Source organism: Phodopus roborovskii, unplaced genomic scaffold (assembly GCF_943737965.1).
Source record: "Phodopus roborovskii unplaced genomic scaffold, PHOROB, whole genome shotgun sequence".
NCBI lineage: Eukaryota > Metazoa > Chordata > Mammalia > Rodentia > Cricetidae > Phodopus > Phodopus roborovskii.
In genome coordinates, this window is record NW_026126636.1 from 5,481,339 (window position 1) to 5,503,236 (window position 21,898).

At 41.8% G+C, this 21,898-nt stretch overlaps 2 protein-coding genes across 3 annotated transcripts; one reads left to right on the plus strand and one right to left on the minus strand.

Annotated features, from left to right (window-relative positions):
- The first annotated feature begins 1,480 nt into the window (after window positions 1-1,480).
- LOC127238707 (zinc finger protein 27) lies at window positions 1,481-11,107 on the plus strand. 2 transcript variants are annotated; one of them, XM_051207378.1, is made up of 3 exons: window positions 1,481-1,567; window positions 6,546-6,672; window positions 8,502-11,107. In XM_051207378.1, exons 1-3 carry the CDS (start codon window positions 1,496-1,498, stop codon window positions 10,835-10,837), a joined length of 2,535 nt encoding a protein of 844 aa, XP_051063335.1. In that variant the 5' UTR covers window positions 1,481-1,495; the 3' UTR covers window positions 10,838-11,107. The 2 variants fall into 2 exon arrangements, with proteins under 2 accessions (XP_051063335.1, XP_051063337.1); XM_051207380.1 differs by having other exon boundaries at window positions 8,505-11,107.
- A 7,395-nt stretch (window positions 11,108-18,502) lies between these two features.
- LOC127238715 (zinc finger protein 420) lies at window positions 18,503-21,619 on the minus strand. Its single transcript, XM_051207390.1, has one exon. The coding sequence runs from the start codon at window positions 21,433-21,435 to the stop codon at window positions 19,699-19,701; it is 1,737 nt and encodes a 578-aa protein (XP_051063347.1). The 5' UTR covers window positions 21,436-21,619; the 3' UTR covers window positions 18,503-19,698.
- Between the last annotated feature and the right edge of the window lie 279 nt (window positions 21,620-21,898).

A 21,898-nucleotide genomic window follows, 5' to 3' on the forward strand; every position in this document is an offset into this window, starting at 1 on the left:
GTGTGTTTTATAGCTTTGGTTTTCCTCTTCCGTGTGTGATGGATGGAAGCTTTTTCCTCTTGGACTTTGCTCCAAACTATGACAACCAGAACAGAGCTGAGAGTGAGTGGTAGGTTATGTAATGTCATGGCGCTGTTGTTGCTCCCTAGGAAAGGTGAGGGCATCCTCATCCCTTTTCTAGCTGCGTGTGGTCTTGAGAGACGTACAATACATGAGAAGTGGGTGATTAATTCAAAGCAGGGCTTGGTGATGCGGTGTCCGTGAATTGGTCATCCACGAAGGAGTAAGACTTTTAATATGATGTTTTGGGGGTCACCATTGGTCCTTTAGTAACCCCTCGTCTGTGCCCTGTAAGCAAGCCCCACAAACTCTCACCAATTTGGACTTCGGTGAAACTCTACTCTCATCTGTTGTTGTAACTTGTGTTTCCCATGTGATAGGACCACTCGCAGTCTCTTGAGCAGTGTTACCCAAAGTCAGACTCCAGAATGTTTTTAATATTCTGGGGGTGTCTAGAAGTACATATATTTAAATTTTCGGTCATGCCTGAGTTTGTATACTGAACGGTGTGTGATGGTTGGTCTAGTTTCCCTTTTCTCCCCTAGGTGATAGATAGCCAGTTATAGCAGCATCAATTACAAAATGAATGTCTTGGGTATATTTGCTTATTTTGATTATGTTCTCTTTACATTTTGATATTGCAGCACATCTTTGCATCAGCAAACAAATATTCCATAGCATAAATGAATGTTCTTGAACAAATATTCCACAATGTGTGTGTGTGTATCAGTGTGCATGAGCACATGCCATGGCGTGTGTGGAGGGTAGAGCTTGCACGGGCCAATTCTCACCTTTCATTCTGTGGGTCTTGGGGGTGGAACTTGGGTTGGGATTTGGTAGTGGGTGATTTTTATCCTCTAAGATGTCTCCCCAGACCCAGATTTTCTTACATTTTATATTCTCCCAGCACTATTTATTGAGTGATACAACAATTTCAGCATCAGGTACTAGTTAGAAGCATAAATTTGGAAGTCCTTAGACCAGCAGAAACCGGGAGTGAAGCGAGACTGGGAATTTTTTAGCTGTGTCCTCTAGAGCGGTGGCTCTCAGCCTTCCTAACACTGTGACCTTTTAATACAGTTCTTCGTGTTGTGGTGACCCCCACCCATCATATTATTTTGGTTGCTCCTTCATAACTGCAATTTCACTACTGTTAGAAATTATAGGCAACCCCTGTGAAAGGGTTATTCAACCCCAAAGGGGTCACGACCCACAGAACCACTGCTCCATACTGTCTGGTACCTTCAGATGCCCAAGATGTGTTTCAGTGATGAATGTCTAAGGGCTTGATCTTTCTAGATTTCTTGGTATCTCCATGGGACTCCTCACAAGATCTTCCACCAGACTCCAGATCGCCTCTTCCCCACACCTCTGACTGAATTCATAGAGAACCATTCTGGTTGCTGAGAGGACAGGGTCAAGACTGGGGGTGGCCATGCCAACCAGCTGCTCATCAACTCAGGAAGATACACCATTGGCACCAGAGGATCCTGGAAGCTCCTGTGAGGTGAGCAGGAGGACTCCTGGGGTTGGGACTTCCTCCAGGAAATAGATGCCTCTGATCTGTCGATAGAGCCTCAGAGGTAAAGCAGATAGACCACGGGAGGTAACCAAACTCCTTATCCTGCTCCCCAGGGAACAAATATTGATCTTTAAGAACCTCTGGGCAAAGGTCCCCAGCATCAGAGGCAAGGAGGATGGACCAGGGTGAAAGACTGCTGTCATCTTACTGTCTTTATCTTTTGTCTGTGAATAATATTCTTGGTGGAAATTACTTCTTGTAGGGTTTTTGAAGAAACGTCTCTGTTTCTTCTCAAGTTGCCACACAGAACATATATATTCTCTTTATTCCGTTTGTGAGATTTCTGTTTCTTGGTGTGTTTACAATTTGTATTTTCTTCCACTCTTTTCCTTTGTTGTTTTTCTTCTGGGAAACACTGTCAACTTTGTCTCCTACCCCTCTGTTGAGCTGCCTATTACCACTATTGACATTTAATTCCCAGTTTCAATAAAAAAAGAATTAGTTTGGCCAGGTAAGTGTGCTTGCCCTGTAAGCATGGAACCTGAATTCAATTCTGTGTCCCACATAAAAGTGGAGAGAGCAGACTCCACATACTCACCATGGCATACAGGAGTACACACAGGCCCTTTAGTCTGGACCTGGACAGGTGCCCAGCAGTTAAAAGCACTCAGTGCCTTTTTATGAGGTCCCAGGTTTGGTTCCCAGCACCCACATGATGGCTCACGGCCTTCTGTAACTCCCGTTCCAGGTGATTCAGTGCCCTTTTCTGGCTGCCTTGGGTACTATGCTCATGTAGTGCACATGTACATACATGTAAACGAAATGAAACACACACACAGAAATAGAAATAAGTAAATGTTTGTTTGTTTGTTTGCTTGTTTTAAAGCCCTTGGGTTGCAGAGATGACTTGGTGGTTAAGAGCACTGTCTGCTCTTCCAGAGGACCTGGGTTTGATTCCTGGAACTCTCATGGGAGCTCACAATTGTCTATAACTCCAGTTTCAGGTGATCCGATGCTCCTTTGGTCTCTGTAGGCACCAAGCATGCAAGTGGTGCATAGTCATACATGTTGACAAAATATTCATACACATAGAATTACATTTTTAAAATTCTTTTAGGCATTTTTGTTCTTTTTCTACTCCTTTAAAAAAAAAAAACCTTAAATTATTTTATTCTTTTTTGGGGGGCATGGATTTGACACAGGGTTTCTCTGTGTAGCCTTGGCTGTCCTGGAACTCACTCTCTAGACCAGGCTGGCCTCGAACTCACAGAGATCCACCTGCCTTTGCCTCCCGAGTGCTGGGATTAAAGGAGCACACCACCTCCTGGCCTATTTTGTTCTTAATTAACTAATTAGTTAATTTGTGTGTGTGCACACTGGAGCATGCGTGTGCACGTGGGTACTTACAAGTCACAGCACATTTGGGAGTCAGGGTTCTCTCCAGTTGGATTCAGGTGGATTCTCTTCAGTTGGTTCTGCCATCTTGTTTCTGAGGCACAGTCCTGCTTTTTGTATTCATGATTCCTCATCTCACCTTAAGAGTGTTGTGATTACAGATACATGCAAACACATCCAGAATTTCAGAAGTTCCGTCAGTTATCATCACGGTGGGGAGCATGGCAGGGTGCAGGTAGACTCGGTCCTGGAGCCGAGAGTTCTACATCTTGACTCAAAGATAGCAGGAAGTCAACCGAGCAAAAGAGCCTTTATTTTATTTTTTCTTTTTTAGACACTCTTAATATGTAGCACTGGCTGGCCTGGAACTTGCTATAGACCAGGCTGGCCCTCAAACTCAAGAGATCCACCTGACTCTGCTGCCTAAGTTCTGGGATTAAATGTGTGTGTCACTACTGTCTGACTTTCTACTTTTTTTAAATACTCATTTTTACAGCATTTGTTGTTTGTTGTTCGTTATTGTTGTATGCCTTATCCTTCTGATGATATAGTGATAGTTTGTTAGGAATGATTACATTATTTTGAATAGGCAATGTATATATACTTGTTCATATATGGGGAACTAAATAAAACACAACACTAAAAGTACTATGTTGAAAGACAGGAGAAAGATTAACTCAGCTCATCCTCTACATGCCCAGGTCACAGAAAACTATAGATGCCCAATGTATATCATTTGCCATGGATTGTTTTCTGTTCATTATATACATGGAAACTATTTTTCTCTTGTGATTTCAAAACTCTTAGCATTGCAATTTGTTTGTAAATGTTTGGTAAATACAGAGCATTCTGTAGACAGCATTTTTCTCTTTAAAAAGTGGTTTTTTTTTTGTTTGTTTGTTTTGTTTTTTCTGATCTCTAAGAAGTAGTAGGATTTTATTTCAAGCTTTGACCACAGGTAGCAAGTCTCAGCTGAATCTTAAAGACGTTTCTGCTCTGTTGTGCAGTAGAGCTTTGTCTGTCTCAGTCATTTTTATGTAGAAAATGGGAGACAGGATCGACTGCAACAGTCATTTTGTGTTGGTGGGAATAAGAGGATGTTTATTGCCTTTGCAATTGAATAGTACTGTGATTTCTGTCTGTGCTTAGACATGATTACAGAGTGGTCTGGTATTTGAAGTGTTTCTCTAATTATCCTTTATCAATAAGAACTCGGGAGTCAGATATCAGAGTAAGAACCTGATTGGTCAGAGAAATGGCAGAGAAGCAGTCACTGACCTCTACTCTCCCTTCTCTCAGCCCCTCCCTACTACTGCCTGTGTCTCTCTATTTGTCCTTGATCCTCCAAAACCCCTATGGCTAATTTTGGTCAGCTAGTAGCTAGCTCCGCCCTCTTTACTCAAAGTCAGTTTTATTGCCAGTCTCAGGAATGTTAGATGCCATCAATGTATCCCACAACAGGTCTTGGTTTTGTCTTCTACCATGGTGGCCAGACAGCAGCAAGTCTTCTTTAATGTTGAGTACCTGTGAGGTCCTCTGTGTGTGTGTGTGTGTGTGTGTGTGTGTGTGTGTGTGTGTGTGTGTGTGTAAAACACCATGGAGAGCACCATGATCTGAACGACCCCATCAATCCAGTTTCTAGCAACACTGAAGCTCACATGATAGTACCATGCCCAGCTGTCGGCAGCTGCTTTTCTTATTTAAAAGAAAGGAATAGAAAAATGTGGGCTCAGAAATAAGAATCAAAAGAAACCTACAAGCTGGGTGGTGGTGGCACATGCATTTAATACCAATACTCAGGAGGCAGAGGCAGGTGGATCTCTGTGAGTTCCAAGCCAGCCAGGTCTATAGAGTGAGTTCCAAGACGGCCAGAACTTCACAGAGAAACTCTGACTTGGAAGAGAAAGGGAGGGAGGGAGGGAGGGAAGAAGGGAGGAAGAAAGCTACAACTGCAAGTTTACTAATAAAGAATTTAAGATGAAATCACCTAAAAATGATAAATTTATCAGTGGATAAATCTTATTGATAATAAGAATAATATACAAAGAATTACAATATTTATCAACGTATCTTTAAATAAAAATGAACAGAGATCAACACTGACCCGTCTGTCTGGTGGCCCACTGTCCCCTAGGTAGCTTCTCTTATATCCTACCTAGCGGGTTTTCTGTATCCCAGTGATAGGTTTCTCCGCTGATGCAGTAAACCAGATCAAGCTGAACTGAAAAGGTAAAAGAACAGGTTTATTTTGAGCACAGCAACTCTGGGGTGAGTCCTCCAGCCCCAGAGATGGAGGCGGGAGAAATTCCATGGCCGAAATAAAGCAGGGTGTTTACCCTGTAAACAAGGGGTGAGGACGTGTCCACCTCAAGCTGGGTTTGTGCCCAAATACAGTGTTTTGCGTGGGTACTTGGGCCACTGGCAACTTCAGGGGAGAAGCTGCCACAGCCACCAAGAGTGTGGCACTGGGATTTTTGGTGGTTCTTCTCCACTGGAGATTCTTTGAGAGGGTGGGGTTTGGAGAGAGAAAATGAGGCCTCTAGATCAAGCAGGAGGGAACTGGAGATTTCCCACCGAACACTTCCTTTGGCACCAAACTTGTAAAGCCTTTCTCTCTGCCCCTGCATCGTTGCCTGGTACGCCCTGTCCTTCAGGGGCTGAGATGGAGCGGTGTCCAGGCCCCTGGATCAAGCTACCCATCAAGGTGGTGTAGTGCAGCCTCTCCATGAACCACAGGAGGCAAGGCACAGTGTCCGGCACTTGTTTGGAGAGAATATAACTGTGTAGTCTCCAGTCAACTCCCTCAGCTGTGCTTAGCATTTGTGGGGCCCGCAGGAAACCTAGGATTGAGGATGTAGATTTCTGCCCTGGTGTCATTTCTCATTTCTTACCTCAAAAAACAACAGAGAAAGGGTTTATTTGGCTCACGATTCCAGGTTACAGTGTTCATGTAGGAAACAGCTAGTCACATCTACAGTCGAGAGCAAGGGAATTCATGATGCATGCTTACATGTGCCCAGCTCCCTCTGCTCCCCCCACCCCAACTTATTCAGGTCTGGATCCCCTACCTAGGAAATGGTGCAGACCACAGTGGGCTGTCCATAATCAGGACAGTCTCCCACAGGCCAACTTTATCCACACAGTCCCTTGTGTCAAGTTGACAAAATTAACCATTACAATGCCCAAGGTAATGATGGTTGCTGGGATCCTCTTGCCCTCCTGATTCTGAGCTGACTGCTACTAGGGGCTGGGAAGGTGGTGAGGGATTACCTTTTGTTCTCTCATGTGGCCATCCTGGGTTTCTGTGCTCTGTGTGGTTTCTATGACACCTCTGATACCCCCAGGAATCTTCCTTAGTTATTGTCATCAACATATAGTAGTTTGTTATTTTTTTTTCCTGTGGGATGACTGTTAGGGTTTCTACTTGGCTATCTTGCCGGCCTCAGTCTCCAGGGACTTTTACAAATGAATGGAAGACAAAAACCAAAACCCATATTTTATATTTCTAAGTATGTGTTTCCACCCCACCCCAAGTCTGCTTACACTGAACAGGAATTTTCTCTTACAGGGGTCAGTGTCCTTCATGGATGTGACTATAGATTTCAGCAGAGAAGAATGGCAGCACCTAGACCCTGATCAAAGAAGTCTCTACCGGGATGTAATGCAGGAGACCTATAGTCACCTGCGCTCAGTAGGTAAGCAGGGTCCCCTTGTTACCTGAAAGGAAGCCTTGCTGAGCATATTCTGTCCTCAGCTGGATGCCCACCGTGAGGTATCTTATATATGTCATAGTTTTGTCTGTATTTACTAGTATTCTTCTAAGATTTCTTTCTTCATTTTGTGAGTATGTGTATGTGTATGTGTAATCACTGTGAAAGTGCAGTACCTGTGGAGGCCAGGAGCTCAGATTCGCTGCAACTGGATTTGCAGGCAGTTGTGAGTGCCCAATGTGGATGCTATGAAGCAAGCCTTAAAGTTAAGAGCACGTGTTCATAATTGCTGAGCATCTCTCTAGCCCTGTAATCAGGGTTCTTTATCTCCTTTGTGCACTCTAAAGAGTACTCTGTTCATAGAGATACATGGTTACTTAAGAACAAATTCTCATTAAACAATAAGACTCTATGGATTGGACTCTGAAACATAAGTAGTTGGACCCAGTCCTTTATCATTTTCTGTGAAGAGGATATCATGTTCCCAAGACGGAGGTTTTCATGTGAGGAAAGGAACCATGGGCATTGCAGGATGAGAGCCCATGTTAGCACTGTGTAGGTGAATGAATGTGACTCGTTTAGGTGGGAGGAAGGGATCCTCAGCAAAGCATGAAAGAAAATCTTGGCTGCCTTGCACAAGATTGGCACCTTAGAAATGCTGCTAAGATGACTTCTGGGGAAGGTTCTGTGTGTGTGTGTGTGTGTGTGTGTGTGTGTGTATGACTTGAAGACCCTTAACATTGACTTCTCAAGTAACTGAATGTCTTCTACCTGGATGGCCTTTGTTATTTCTGTCTTCTTGGCTTTAAAGATTCTAGAATCTGTGCTAATAATCTACCTCATTCTTCTTCTGTTACTTTTACTTTTTTAACTGACTTTCCTTTTCTCATACCTTTCCCATGGCCTTAGTCTTTACTTATATTCACAGGTATTTATGAATCTTTCTTTCATAGTTACTTTGTGATATACATATTTATACTCCTACACATCCCCTTTTCTCCTTTCCCAGGAAGATGCTTCCGAACTGTATCTCCAACCCAGCTTTCCTCCTGCTTTTTTTTTTTTTTTTTTTTTTTTTTTTGTGGCCATGAGATTTCTCATTGCTTCCCAACTCACCTTGCCTTTCCTCTAGCTTATGATTTGGGAATCCTTGTCACTAAACCTTTGGGAGTATCTGACTGCTGTGGTTGACACTATTAATCACCCTTTGCAAAGCTTCTTAATGCTGCCTGAGTGAATTCACATTTGACAGGGTCTTTCTTCCTAGTTAGTTGATTTTTCTGTTGTTGTTGCTGTTTTATTACTGTACTGAAGAGGCCTGCATTTAGTTATAATCTTCTGTTTTAGACTTACACTATGGGATTAGAATTCCCTTTTCTCTCTTTCTCATCCTCCTCCCTCCCTATGATGGAAACATTTAAAAACCACCTATGTTATGCAGTGTAAAATAAATTTGAGCTATAGAATAGTTTATAGAAATATCAGTTTGGTCTATGTACTGTGTTCTTTGTACACACCTGCTTGTACATAATTTACCTCTTTAGCTATTTCCTATAACTAATGTGTTGTGTCCCTGATGTCTCTTGTCAATCACAACCTTCATTATCAAGTTATTACCCTTTCTTTCTCTGTGTTCATCCTGGATGAGCCATTTGTACCCTGTCATGTAGCCTCTGCTAACTGTGCTGAAACTAAAGTAACACATTCCACCTTCAGAAAAGAAGCTAGCTTTACAGTAAGGAGTTCTGAAAAAACCTCCTTGAACATTGAGCAAGAAGATAGTTTTACAAATTTTTTCTCATGTTTTGTTCTAGAAGAATCGCAACAGATTGGTGACCAGAAAGAGACCTATCGGCAAATAGGAAGCAAATCAGGAAGTGATATTATTTTCATCAAGAAGACATTGGATACAAAGAATCATTATGGATGTAAGGTCATTAGAAAAATAATTCATGTGAACCCATATATTGTCCTCCCTTCCAAAAGACCCCATCAGCGTGACTCATTTGAGAATGATCTGAAGCATAATTTAGATTTACAGAGTCATAATGAACATAATGGGCCAAAGAAAATTAAAAAGATTACTGAATATGGTAAAATTTCATCCTATACCAATACTGAGCATACTGGAGCAGGAGAGAAATTATCGGACCATAATCAATGTGGGAAAGTCCTCACTTATGAACAGGTGCCTTGTCAATATCAGAAAATTTATATTGGTGAGAAATCATATGAATGTGCTGAATTTGGAAAGTTCTTCACTCAGAAGTCACAGTTCAAAGTACATATGAAGTCTCATACAGGAGAAAAACTCTATGTATGTGTGGAATGTGGGAAGGCATTTTCACAGAAGCCAGAATTGATTACCCACCAGAAAACCCATACTAGAGAGAAGCCCTATAAATGCAATGACTGTGAAAAGTCCTTTTTCCAAGTATCTTCTCTCTTCAGACATCAGAGGATTCACACTGGAGAAAAGCTCTATGAATGCAGCGAGTGTGGGAAAGGCTTCTCATATAACTCAGACCTCAGTATACATCAGAAAATCCATACAGGAGAGAGACATCATGAATGCATTGACTGTGGCAAAGCATTCACACAAAAGTCCACACTCAAGATGCACCAGAAAATCCATACAGGAGAGAGGTCCTATATATGTATTGAATGTGGACATGCTTTTATCCAGAAGACACACTTGGTTGCACATCGGAGAATTCACACTGGAGAAAAGCCATATGGATGCAATAACTGTGGGAAATCCTTCATTTCCAAGTCACAACTCCAGGTCCATCAACGAATTCACACAAGAGTGAGGCCATATATATCTGCAGAATATGGGAAAATCAGCAGTAGTTCCAACCTTGTTACACGTAGAAAAGTTCAAGTTCGAGAGAAATCTTCCATCTGCACTGAATGTGGGAAGGCCTTCACCTATAAGTCAGAATTAATCATTCATCAGAGAATTCACACTGGAGAGAAACCGTATCAGTGCAGTGACTGTGGAAAGGCCTTCACTCAGAAGTCAGCTCTCACAGTGCACCAAAGAATCCATACAGGAGAAAAATCATATGTGTGCATGAAATGTGGTCTGGCTTTCATCCAAAAGGCACACTTGGTTGCACACCAGATAATTCATACTGGAGAAAAACCTTATAAATGTGGTCACTGTGGGAAACCCTTTACTTCCAAGTCACAGCTCCATGTACACAAACGAATTCACACAGGTGAAAAACCTTACATGTGCAGTAAATGTGGGAAGGCATTCACCAACAGGTCAAATCTCATCACACATCAGAAAACTCATACAGGAGAAAAATCCTATGTATGTTCAAAATGTGGAAAGGCCTTCACTCAGAGGTCAGACCTGATTATACACCAGAGAATTCATACAGGAGAGAAACCATATGGATGCAATATTTGTGGGAAAGCCTTTACCCAGAAATCCCACCTCAATATACACCAGAAAATTCATACGGGAGAAAGACAGTACGAATGCCACGAATGTGGGAAAGCCTTCAATCAAAAATCAATACTCATTGTGCATCAGAAAATTCATACGGGGGAAAAACCCTATGTGTGTACTGAATGTGGACGAGCTTTCATCCGAAAGTCAAACTTCATCACCCATCAAAGAATTCATACTGGAGAGAAACCTTATGAATGCAGTGACTGTGGGAAGTCCTTTACCTCCAAGTCTCAGCTCCTGGTGCACCAGCCAGTCCACACAGGTGAGAAACCTTATGTGTGTGCCCAATGTGGGAAAGCCTTTAGTGGCAGGTCAAATCTCAGCAAGCACCAAAAAACCCATACCGGGGAGAAACCGTACATTTGTTCTGAATGTGGGAAGACCTTCAGACAGAAGTCAGAGTTAATTACACATCATAGAATTCATACCGGAGAGAAGCCTTATGAATGTTGTGACTGTGGGAAATCTTTCACTAAGAAATCACAGCTCCAAGTGCATCAGCGAATTCATACAGGAGAGAAGCCTTATGTGTGTGTTGAGTGTGGGAAGGCCTTCACTGATAGGTCCAATTTAAATAAACACCAAGCAACACACACGGGAGATAAACCTTATAAGTGTACAGTCTGTGGGAAAGGCTTTGTTCAGAAGTCAGTACTCAGTGTGCATCAGAGTATTCATACTTAGTCTGAGGAAAATTCATTGAGGACATGTCTTGTAATCACTGTCTCTGTGAAATGGAATGACATGTATACTGTTGTAAATAAAAATGCCCATGTGACAGTGCCACACATTACTGCTCAGAAAAGGACCTCAGAGAAAGTACTGAATGGAGAAGGACCTGTCTACATGCTGAGAAGAAACTGCATCAATTTGAAACAATAGGCATTGATGAGAATCCTGTTAGTGGAATAGGTATAGTGCCAACTAATTGAATAAAACCATATAATATACATGGTAGTGATAGTCCTTTTCTGTCTTTTTTTTTTTTTTTTCTTTTTTCAAACATTAACAGACCTGTGGGTGTGATTGCATTCCTGGTTAAATCTAACACAGTTGTGCATATATAGTACCGGAGAGAGGGCCCAGGGTTCTGCTCTCTCGGTCCTACATGTTGAATCTCCTCCCTCCAGATTCTCCTTTTCTCCTAGTCCTGCCTATCTTGCTTTCCTATTGGCCGACAGGGCTTTATTCATTAACCAATAAGAGAAACATATTTACAGAATGACATCTCCCATCACAGGAGAGTGGCTGCCTCAGCCAGGATGTAAAAGGGCAGCTCGTTACTGAACAGGCACAGGGTTTATATAGGGCTTCTGAGGGGAGGCGTTTTAAGGATGGGGACTGATCAAATTTCAATCCCTGAGTTTAGACAAACTGGATTTTGTGCTCAGGGACTGGTTGGTTTCTTGCTCAGGGATTGGTTAGTTTTTGTGGTGTGTTGGTCAGAGGCAAAATGTCTTTCTTTGGCTCTGGTTTCAGGGCCAGTGAACTGGCTCTGATTTCAGGGTCAGGGTATGTTTCTTTGGCTGGCCCTTATACCCTACATTTGTAATATCAACACATCATCTCCTGACCCAAATTATAATGTCTTGAGTTTCCTTTACACCTAGGAAGGCTTGAAGTAAAATTTTCAGAATGCCTGGATTAAATTAAATCTCTTGTCACAGTTTTTTATATTCACTGCCTTCCTTGATGATTTGATTTTTGTAAATCAATTCATAGAACAGCCTTGGGGGTGGTGATTTAGCTAAATGTCCGTGTGTGCATGGGTGGAACATGGGCAGCCTATCAGCAGCCTTCGTGTGCTAATATTTCTCAGGTAGGTGTGCTGCCTCACTAAGTAATCTCTTTAGGAATTACTCTGGTGTACATTCATAGGTTGAGTAATGAGATACTAAACAGGGTAGAGCCCCCAGCTTGTAGGAGATGGCTGGAGGATAGAAACGCCAATGTTGTAGTGGTCCTCTACCTTCCTAATACTTTGACTCTTTAATAGAGTTCCTTGTGTTGTGGTGACCCCCAACCACAAAATTATTTTCACTGCTACTTCATAATTGTAATTTTGCTACTGTTATGAATTGTAATGCAAATACTTTTTAGAGGTAGAAGTTTTGTCAAAGGGGTCAGAACCCACAGTTACCACCAATCCGCTGTATGCTCTGTCCACCTCTGTGTGATACAGTCCACAGTGACCTCTCCCACGTCCCTAGACACATTAGCTGACGTGCAGCCTCAGGGCATCTTCGTTTGTGGTACCTCTGCAAAGAGCGGTTTGTTTCATTCATCTGGTAGCTTCCTCCTTCCTGTCTTTCCTCCACTGATACCTCCACACTCCACATAGTCTTTCCTGGCCTGCTTGGTTTAAAATCCTAGCCTCTGCCTCGTTTTTATCTTCCATAGCACTCCTGACTTGTATATTGTACTCTTTGCCTGTTGTTCTCTGTAGAGTGTCTTCCCTATTTACATTGTGAGTTTACACTGTGCGTGAAGATGTGCATTATGGAGTGTTGAGCCTGGCTTATGCCAAGGGCCTCTGACCTTTTCTATTTTACTCCTTAGGAGGCTCCAACAGAGAGGACCACTTCCCTAAAACACACCAAACAGCTCCACCTCTAGTCTTCACCTGATTCTAATTTCCTTAATGATAGGATAATTGGGAACTATATGGATGTTTCTTCTCAGAATTCCCTGCCACGATTCTAAAGATTTCAAAGTAATGGGGGTGGGGGTTAAAACCCACTCATAGTTACCTCTACATGTACAGTTCTGTTGAAGTCCACTAAAGAACCCAAAGTGTAGGCCTGTATCCCAGGGCACCTGAGTCAGTGGTACGGAAGGGTCATGAAACACCCAAGTTAGGCAGTCAAAGAATGCCAGTAGAACAGTAAGTGGAAGCTGTGGACATGGGTTCAGATTGGCACCAGCATTTCCCCCCCCCCACCACCACCAGCCCCAGAGGATTTCTCTGTAGCCTTGGAGCCTGTCCTGGAACTCACTTTGTAGACCACACTGACCTCAAACCTAGAGATTCACCCGTTTCTGCCTCCCAAGTGCTGGGATTAAAGGCATGTACTGCCACCACCAGGCATGGTAAATCCTTATTACCTCACCTGCAAAATGGAATAATTGGAGGTTGAACTGACTTAATATGAGTCACATGACAGCAGCAAGACCAGAAGGGCTTAGTGAGGAGTTTTTGTTTAGCTTTCTAGGTACATTGGCACTGATCTGACCACCTTTTTCAGGCCCAGCCCTCATATGGGAAGCACAATTATTTTTAATTTACATTTATCATGACAAAATTTACTAGTGGCATTATATGTATTTATATACAGGCACACTTTAAAAGAGCAGTTTTCGTTTCTCAGAAAAAGAGGAAATTGTAGGTTTCCTATATATCTCTCCACCACCACATGTACAGTGTTGTGGTTAATACTTCCTGGTGAAAGTAATCCATTATTACATCAGAGAAGCCTATATTGATTCTAGTTAACACTCAAAGTTTACATTAAAATCCTTTTTGAAAATGTATTCTTTGACAGTTCATATATGTATATTACATGTTGTGAAAGCAGGGTATTAATAAGTTCACTAGACCCAAGATAAATTATAAATGGGTGTTTTATTGGGGAACAATGTACACAAATAATAGTAAAGAACTGCCCCAATGTTCCTGCTCCAGAAGATGCAATATCTGTCCTCCTGATGCTCTCCTCGACCTGCCCCCCCCTTCTGGTCACATGGTCATGTCTGCACCTGAAGCCACACCCAAGGGGTGTGACCACTAAAACAAATTCACTAGCAAGGTGAAATGCTACTACAATGTTGATCTTGGAGACTCAAGTGTCCTCTCCCAAGCCCTCAGAGCCCCTCCAAACTTTCCCTTTCCACTTCCATGTCTTTCTTTTGAAACAGGGTCTCACTATGTAACTGGAATTTGCTAGGTAGATCAGGCTGGCCTGGAACTCTCAAAGATCTACCTCTGCCTTCCAAATGCTGGGATTAGAGGTATATGTCACCATGCCCAGCTCCCACAGATTCATCCACTGGAGGATGGGCAACCTACCAGCAGCCTGAGGAAAAGTGACATCCCTCACCCACTAGGCATCCTTTGCTGATAGTGCCTCAGTGAGGGCTGGAACTTCACGAACTCCTCTTTCAGAGTCACTTTGATGTATATAATAGAGATTGATGCAAATGAGTAAATTTATTCACCATTATGTTGTAACATGGAAGAAGTTAAGTGCCGTAAAAATTCTTCCATGTCCTACTACCTGTCAATCTCTTTCTCCCCCAATTATTGGAAACTTAACTGTGTCCATTGTTTCATATTTTCCAAAATGTCATGTTGGAATCACACAAAATGTAGATTTTTCAGATTGGCATGTTTGACTCAATAATGTGCATTTAGGTTTCCTCTGTCTTCATGAATTGACAACAGTTGGTCTTTTTAAATGCTGAATAATAATAATAATAATAATCCCATTGCATGTATATTCAATTTGCTAACCTAATAAAGGACATCTGGATGGCTTTCAAGTAGTGACAACTATGAGTAAAGTGTACCTGTGTGCAGGGATTTAAAAATATTTATGTTAGAGAATATGGAAGTGTAGGAAGTGCCAAGAATCCATCTCTCCATTTAAAGATAAGCCATACTTACCAGAGAGCTGGAGACATGGTTCAGTGGCCATGCTGGGCAGTTCTCAGCCAATTGTAGCCCCAGTTCCAGGGGGACTGCATGATTCTGTTTTCCATGGTCACCTACACACACACACACACACACACACACACACACACACACACACACACTTAAAAACAAATCTTGTCAGAGAACACATGAAATCGGGGGAGGAGAGTAGTGGTAGAAAGGAGAGGAATTGGCACATGGAATAGGGACCAAATTTAAGCAAAACACATAAGCATATATAAAATTCTCAGTAAAAAATAGTAAAATAAATTCTTCTTTAAAATTAAGATATTTGTTAACCATCATATATACAAAGGATATTTACTAACTAAAAATGAAGAAAAAAGAAAGACACAAAAAAGAGGGTTGGGGGATGGTTTAGGGGTTAAGCCTAACCCCTAACTTGTTGCACTCTGCCATCCAAATCCACTGACCCCATCAGCCTCCCCTTGGCCACCACAACATTAGCATCCCCTATATTCTCACCTACACCAGTTGGAAGAACAGGTGAGTGACTGGTTCCCCCAGCTAAACTGCCCCGATTTCCAGGCCCCAAACCCCAGGGCACCTCCTTTGTCCCTCCCATCTCAGCCCCAGCAAGGCATCTGGGCCCTGTCCCCAAACTGGTGGGTTTCCACTGCTCAGGAGCAGCCCCCAGCAGCCCGTTAATAGGCAAGAGACCTTCAGGCAGGCTGTACCAACACCCCTAACACCCAGTGGACTCTGTAACCTCTACAACTCTACAACCCACCCCCCTGACCCCATCATTCTCCCTTTGGTCAACCATTCCTGGCCACATCAGCAACTCTTACACAAGCACCACCTACTCCAGTTGGAAGAAAGCAGCCCCTATGGGCACAAGAAACACCTACACCAGTTGGAAGAACAGTCTCTATTGGCACAGACACAAGCTACACCACTAGGAAGGACAGACTCCATAGGCTTAAATGAAGTCCATAAAGCCAGAAGAACTGGAGGATATGCTTATGTGGTGATGTCTTTCTTGCACAAATAAAGCCTGTCTGGGGGTCAGAGAATGGAGCTTGCCACTAAGTAACCATAGAGTTCTGAACAAATATAGTATGTACTCACTCATAACTGGATACCAGATGTAAAACAAGATACCCAGCCTACAATCCACAACCCCAGAGAAGATTGAACCCTCTTTCAGAAACAGATGGAAGCAGATGCAGAAATCTAGAACTAATAAATGGGCCAAGCTCCTGGAGTATAATTGAAGCAAGGGAGGAGCCATAATATGAGCAAAGGAGTCAAGACCATGATGGGGAAACCCACAGAATCAGCTGGCCTCAGCTAGTGAGAGATCACTGACTCTGGTCTGACAAATGGGAAACCTACATAAGACCGAACTAGACTCCTTTAATATAGGTGACAATGCTGTGACTGGGACAATATATGAGTCCCTGGCAGTGGGTCCAAGATCTAATAATAATGCACAAAGTGACTTAGTGGAGCCTATTCTTTATGGAGAGATACCTTGCCAAGCCTAGACACAGGGGTGTGGGGGTGGAGAAGTGCCTTGGTCCTGCCTCAACAAAATGATGGGACAGGCTTAGTAGACTTCCTAGGGGAAGCCTTACCCTCCAAGGAGCAGATGGGAGGAGGGAAGGGAGTGGGGGGAGCAGGAGGAGAGGAGGGAGGGGAAACTGGGATTGGAATGTAAAAAAGAATAAAAGCAAAAATTTTTAAATATTAAAAATGTCTAGCCAAGTGTTAGTGGTGCATGCCTATAATCCCAGCACTCGGGAGGCAGAGGCAGGGGGATCTCAGTGAATTCTCAAGGCCAGTCTGGTCTACAGAGCTAGTTTCAGGACAGGTTCCAAAGCAATACAGAGGAACCCTATCTTGAAAAAAAAAAACCAAAAACAAAACAAAGAACAAACAAACAAAAACCAGAGACAGACTGGAGTTAAAGTTGAAGATCAGAGAAGCAAATTAGCCAGCCACTAGCTCTTACTTGTTCCTCAGATGGAAATGGGTGATGCTGTTTCCAAGAATCCTCAGATTGCAATGATCTCCACCAAACCTCAGACTGCCTAAGCTCCTGTCTCCTCCCAGCTCATATTCCTCTCTAGTGCTTGGATTAAAGACATGATTCCAAGTGCTCAGATCACTCTCTTTTCAGTCTTTGATGCTTGCCTCAAAATAAATCTCTAGTTTTCTCTAAGTTATGTAACAATGTCAATTTTGCTGAGTCCAATCACCATTTTTCAAGTCTCATTATTTAATCCGACAATAGTCTGTTACCATTGATTATCCTATTTACCTTAATTCTATCTAGTCTTTTGGATTTCTGGAATGCTAGTCTTTGTTTTCCTCATCTCTTTGATCCATTTTAGCTCCTTTGCTGTCCTTTTCTTGATCCTGATGTTGGACACTACACCATTCAGTCCTTATTCTTTACAGGTCCATAATGGTACAACTCTGCTTCAGGGTTCTAAATATATATAACTAATAATTATTAGTATTCAGTTTATGGTAATACAAGCTGCTGTATATCCAACTGTACAGTCAGTATTTTCATTTGATATCTAAAAAACCATCTCAAGATTAATAGCCCCTTGCAACTGGAGAGATTGCTTAGTGGTTAAGAGTGCTTAGTATTCTTGAGTGCCCAAGCCTCATTCCCAGCACACACATCAGATGGCTCTCAACCACCTGTACAGCTCCAGAGAATCTAGCATCCCCTTCTGGCATTTTCAGGCACACTTCCACACATGGAAGAGACAAAGACACACACATATGAATAGTAATTTATAAAATCTTAAACACATCCAAAATTGAACTCTGTTTTCCTCTATGTTGGAACTTCAACTTCTTCCATCTCTTTGTCAATACAGTGTTGGTCTGTATAACAGCTCTTTCTGTCCTGGAACTTGCTTTGTAGACCAGGTGGTTACAAACTCACAGAGATCCTCCTGCCTCTGACCCCCAAATGCTGGGATTAAAGGTGTGTGCCACCACTGCCTAGGTAGCTTCCTCCATCTCATTTGATGGGATACATTACCTTTCTAATTGAAACTCACTTTGTAGTCCAGGCCGGACTTGAACTCACAAGAAATACTGAGCATGCATGTTCTGTATCATTCTTGTCATTTCTTCTAACATTTCAGCCTAGATTGGCATCAAATGTGCCTTACAAGACATTAGGCTCCAGGCTGTTCAAATGCCTGAAGAAAAAAAAAAGAATATATGCTGTCATTCTCCATGACCTTATATTAATGTTGACTTTTCTTCCTTTTTCATTTTTGGTTTTTCAAGACAGGGTTTCTCTGTGTAGCTTTGGAGGCTGTCCTGGAACTAGCTCTTGTAGACCAGGTTGGTCTCAAACTTACAGAGATCCACCTGCCTCTGCCTCCCAAGTGCTGGGATTAAAGGCATGTACCACCATTGCCTGGCTTAATATTGCAATTTCATTTGTTCACAGTAGCATTTTTCCAGATAAAACATTATTTTATGCCCTTTAGATAAATTTCATTACCAGTCATTGTGGCATACTCCTTTACTCCCAGCACTTGGGAGGCAGAGGCAGGTGGATCTCTGTAAATTTGAGATCATCCTCGTTTACAGAGTGAGTAACAGGACTATACAGAGAAACTGTCTCAAAAAAGGGAGAGAGAGAGACAGACAGAGAGAGAGAGAACATTTTATTGTTCAGAGAATTAGGAAAGCATCAAGTATGAGCATTACATAAACAGAACAGAGTTGGGATGATTGTTCACAAAATTATCCATAACACCCAGATACCATTGCCAAAATACTCATGAGCCTATCTGGGCTCCACCCCAGATGCCCACAGTGTTAAGAAGGGGAAAGAAACAGAGAGGAAGTATTTCCTAAATATTCTACCCATACAAGTACCATTCTCATCTTGTTGACCTGCCATGGAGACTGAAATAGTGTGTGTGTGTGTGTGTGTGTGTGTGTGTGTGTGTGTGTGTGTGTGTGTGCAGGGTTTTGTGACTGAAAGGGAAATGAAAATTGGGTAGAACCTCAGTTTCTGATACAAACACATCAGTTTTTCGTTGTAAGTGAAATGTAATCTGCAAGTGTAGCTTTTTTTCTTTCAGTTAACAAACTACATATCTAAGTTCTTTCATTTCCTAGATTTATCCTGAGTATTTAGCGCATCATTTATAAATACTATTCTTGAGTTGACATCAAAGATGGTGAAACATATAAGTGTGAGGACTTTGTGACAAATCAATCACATCTCTCCTACATTCTGTAACAGTGGTACTCAGTAACACACTAATACAACAGGGTTTCTTTGTACTATAAATTTCTTTTTATAATAAATATGAGATTTAAATGAATGCCTTCTCATGTTGATGACAGTGTATAATGCCTTCCACCCACATAATTTGTCTAGGACAAATAGTAATGAAAGATTTCTTACTATTAATTACATTGGTAAGTTCCTTCTTCCATGCAAACCCTTTAAAATCACAATAATGAAAACAGTACATAATGTTTATGATATTCTCTGTTCAAGGCACTGATCTAAGTACTTTCACATGATTAAACATGACATGAAAAAAATTGCAAGGTTACTTATAACAAATGCCACAAAGGAATTGAACTTATAGGACCACAATAATGATGACACAGACTTTTTCTGTGCTAAAGTCCTTTCTATACCACAGTAACAGAATCACTTTCTATTTTAATTTGATAAAATGCAGTACAGTTACAAACAAGACTTTCCTATATGGATTATATCAGCACTTTTAGTCTCCCATATAAATTTTCAAATGCTGAACTTCATGAGTCCTATATTTACATTTGTAAGAATTCTCGGATTAGCTATGCTAATCAAAAAGAATAAGTTAACTCAAATAAAAAATTGTGTATGATGACTAAAGTCTATTCCACATTCTTTACAGTCAAAAGAGTTGTCACTGCTATGAATTCTCTGATGTTGCATTAGTTGTGACCCACGAGTAAAGGCCTTCTCACATTCTTTACATTGAAATGGTTTCTCACCAGTATGAATTCGTTGGTGCCGAGAAAGATGTGAGCTCTGAGTGAAGGCCTTTCTACATTCCTTACATTCATAGGGCTTCTCACCTGTATGGACTCTCTGATGGAGAGTAAGTTGAGAGCCATGACCAAAGGCCTTCCCACATTCCTTGCATTCATATGGTTTTTCTCCAGTGTGAGTTCGCTGGTGTTGAGTGAGCTGTGAACCACGAATGAAGGCCTTCCCACATTCCCTACACTGATATGGTTTCTCACCAGTATGAATTCTCTGATGTTGTATAAGTAGCAATCCACGAGCGAAAGCTTTGCCACATTCACTACACACATAGGGTTTCTCACCAGTATGAAGTCTCTGATGTTGAGAAAGATGTGAGCTCTGAGTGAAGGCCATTCTGCACTCCTTACATTCATATGGTTTTTCACCAGTATGGATTCTCTGATGTTGAGTAAGCTGTGAGCCACGGATAAAAGATTTGCCACACTCCTTACACTCATAGGGTTTCTCACCTGTGTGGATTCTCTCATGCTGAGTAAGTTCTGAGCCCCGACTAAAATGTTTTCCACACTCTTTACATTCAAAGGGTTTGTCACCAGTGTGAACCCTCTGATGTCGGGTAAGGAGTGATCCCCGATTGAAGGCTTTCCCACACTCTTTACACTGATAGGGTTTCTCTCCAGTATGAATTCTCTGGTGTTGAGTAAGTTGTGAGCCGTGACTAAAGGTCTTTCCACATTCTTTACATTCATAAGGCTTTTCATTAGTATGGATCCTCTGATGCTGAGTGAGTTGGGAACCACGGATAAAAGCCTTTCCACATTCATCACATTTGTAGGGTTTTTCACCAGTGTGAATTCTTTGATGTTGCATAAGTAGTGAGCCTCGAATAAAAGCCTTTCCACATTCCTTACATTCATACGGCTTTTCTCCATTATGAATTTTCTGATGCTGTGAAAGCTGAGAGCCACAAATAAAAGCCTTCCCACATTCTTTACATGCATAGGGTTTCTCGCCGGTGTGAATTCTTCTGTGGAGAAGAAGCTGTGAAAGCTGAGTAAAGACCCTCCCACACTCTTTACAGGCATAGAGCTTCTCTCCAGTATGGAGCCTCCGGTGCAGAGTAAGCTGTGAATTCTGGGTGAAGGCCTTCCCACATTCTTTACATTCAAAAGGTTTCTCACCAGTGTGGACTTTTTGATGTCGGCTGAGTTGTGAGCTTCGAATGAAGGTTTTCCCACATTCTTCACACTTATATGGTTTCTCACCAGTATGAATCCTATGGTGTAAAATAAGCTGGGAGCTTTGAGTAAAAGCCTTTCCACATTCCTTGCACGCATAGGGCTTCTCACCGGTGTGAAGTCTTTGGTGAACACTTAGCTGAGAATCCCGACTAAAGGCTTTCCCGCACTGCTTACATTCATAGGGCTTCTCACCAGAATGAACACTCTGATGCTGAGTTAGGTGTGAGGCTCGTCTGAAGGCTTTCCCACATTCCTCACATTTATATGGTTTCTCTATAGAAAGACCTCTTGGATGCTGAGATAAATAAGTATGTGGGCTGAAAATGGACATTTTGTCATATGTTATCATCTCTTGCCTGTAATATTCTGATTTTCTTCTTCCTTCTCTAATCTGTCTTTGACTCCCAAATATCTTCTAAAATTAGTCTTGGGTGCACAGTTCTTGAGCCTGTCACTCCTTTCCCACTGAGGTCATTCTGATTCCTTAATGTGCTCTTTTGAAGATAAGTCCTTATTGAAACACCTAGAAGGCAAGTTTGAAAGATAAGAGAACAGCAAATAATTTTAGAGAAATATAACTAAAAATCAGAAAATAGAAAATCATATCTGTAAGAAGAAACAAGTATATAACAGTATTCTCCAAATATTGCTTACTACACCCCACCCATATCAATATCTACCTTCCACAGCAAAGTTTATTGCATGAATAATTTCATTCAAGTAATAGATTTTCCATTCTATGTTATGCTATACATGCCCCCAAAGCCAAAAAACTACTAAAGTGATTTTGATGATGTTATCCAGAATTTTAG